The sequence below is a fragment of the Entamoeba nuttalli genome (genome assembly GCF_000257125.1).
Source record: "Entamoeba nuttalli P19 unplaced genomic scaffold asmbl_3163, whole genome shotgun sequence".
Taxonomy (NCBI): domain Eukaryota; phylum Evosea; order Mastigamoebida; family Endamoebidae; genus Entamoeba; species Entamoeba nuttalli.
The window spans coordinates 1-2073 of record NW_008575877.1 but is presented as its reverse complement, the minus strand read 5'-3'; the positions used below and the strand labels follow the sequence as shown (position 1 = coordinate 2073).

The 2073-nt window shown below is 27.8% G+C and overlaps 1 protein-coding gene across 1 annotated transcript; it reads left to right on the top strand.

The window, feature by feature from the left end:
* Window positions 1-635: 635 nt before the first annotated feature.
* Window positions 636-2000, top strand: ENU1_057650 (hypothetical protein; the record flags this gene model as incomplete). The annotated part of the gene is made up of 1 exon (XM_008858058.1): window positions 636-2000. The coding sequence occupies one exon, from the start codon at window positions 636-638 to the stop codon at window positions 1998-2000; it is 1365 nt and encodes a 454-aa protein (XP_008856280.1).
* Between the last annotated feature and the right edge of the window lie 73 nt (window positions 2001-2073).

The window sequence follows — 2073 nt, the reverse complement described above, 5'->3', positions numbered from 1 at the left end:
CAAAAGAACAAAATATTACTGGTGAAAATACTGAAGAAAGAAAAGATAGAGAAGCTATAAAAGAAAAAACCTCTGATGCTGTTAAAGTTGAAATTAGTAAAGAAAAAACTGCTAATGAAAATACCAATAAATTAAAAAACATTATAAGTAAGATATGTAAATTTGTGAACAAGCACTTTTTTGCGATATGGTATGTAATAGCATCTATCATTTTTTTAATTATTGTAGTTTTTGTGGCACTTATAATAGCAATCCCAGACATAAAAACAAGCAAAGAAAAGTATTTTCATTCATTTATTGGTTTACTAGGTTTATCATATTTAAGTATCGGATCTATAGTATTATTTGTGTTGTTAATTTTCAAAATAATATATGATTTAGTAACTCAAATTATAAAAACTATAAAAAAACAAATAAACACAAAAAGCCAATGGTTGTTACTATTAGAATGGATATCTCCTTGTCTTTTAAAGTTAGTTAAAAAAATTTGGGTATGGTGTGAACAATACGAACAAGATCACAAATGGATTTCATGGGTTTTACATATTATATATTGGGTTATTATTGTGTTATCATTTATTGTATTCATTCTATTTATTGTTTCTTTAGGTTTTATGACTAAAGATGCAAAAAATATGATTTGGTATTGGATTTTATTTGGTGCTTCAATTCTTTTTATTGGGTCAATTTATGCTATAAAAGAATTAAGAGAAGGTTTAGAAAATTCAGAGAAAAAACCTACTACTAATAATACTTCTGTTAATGACACAAATACTCCTACAAATAAACATATAGATATTTATACTTCTTCAAAAACAAAACAAAAAAAATCTAAAAAAGAAATAGATGGTTTGTTTGGATTTGATTTTGAATATTCCACTTTAATCCTTATTATTCTGATTGTCATTGTATGTTTAAGTCTTCCCATTGTCAAAATTATTCGTTTTGCTTCCAAAGAAAAAAGTCCAGATACTGAGACTCCTTCAATGATTAATGAAAGGAGCCAAAAATATTATTACTTTGCAAATGAAATGGATTATTCCGATAATGATTTTGATTATGCAAATCCTTATATTACAAAAAACAGTCAATCACCATTAACTAATGATGTTCGTAGTCATTCTCATTTATGTTCTGTTGATTCTTATGGTATTACTCCAATAGAATATGCTTACTTTTGTATAATGGCAAAAGCCAATGTTACTAATTTAGAAGGTTGTGAAACAAATAGTCAAGACCGTTCATCATCTAAGCCGTCATGTTGTTCAAAATCAGATAATAAATTGCCTAAATCTGAAAAAGAACAAGAAGAACAAAGACTTGTCAAATGTAACCTTGAAAAAAAAGGATGGGAAATTAAAATCTATGCGAAAAACGAGTTACATTATGTAATAACAAATAAAAAAATTAATGGAATACCTATTAAAGTAATAACTTTTAGAGGATCACAATCATTTTCTGACTTTGTTTATGATATTCAATTATTTTCAGAGTCTATATTTCCAACTTTATCCACTCCATTCTTTCCTTTCTTTACCAAAAAAACTCTTTTAAAGATAAGTAAATTTTTATCTTATTTCGGTACAAAGGCATTACCAGGAAGTGACCAATATCTTCTTGGTCTTGCAAAAGAAGTTGTCATGGAAGAACTGAAAGACAAAAATAATCCTAATGTTGTCCTTGCTGGACATTCTCTTGGAGGTGGAATAGCAAATATTCTTGGAGGTGAATTTGGGCTAATGAGTTTTGGGATATCTCCTCCTGGTACTTATTTAGCTTCAAAAAATTTTGGAACAAAGAAAAAAGATGTTCCAGTAGTCGCAAGAGCCATTATTCCTGAAAAAGATCCAATTGCTGCATTGGGAGAAGACGGTGGATTACAAATGTCAATTCCTTGTGATAAACATCTTTTTTCTTGTCATTCTATTAAATCGTCTCTCTGTATGATTGGGAAGTTGTGTAGTGACAATGAAATAGAAAACATTTGTTCTGAAAAATGAAGTGATTTGAGGACAAACACTTTATTATGGTAATTTATTCTACTGAATTATTTTATTTTTAAATGAAGAAGAT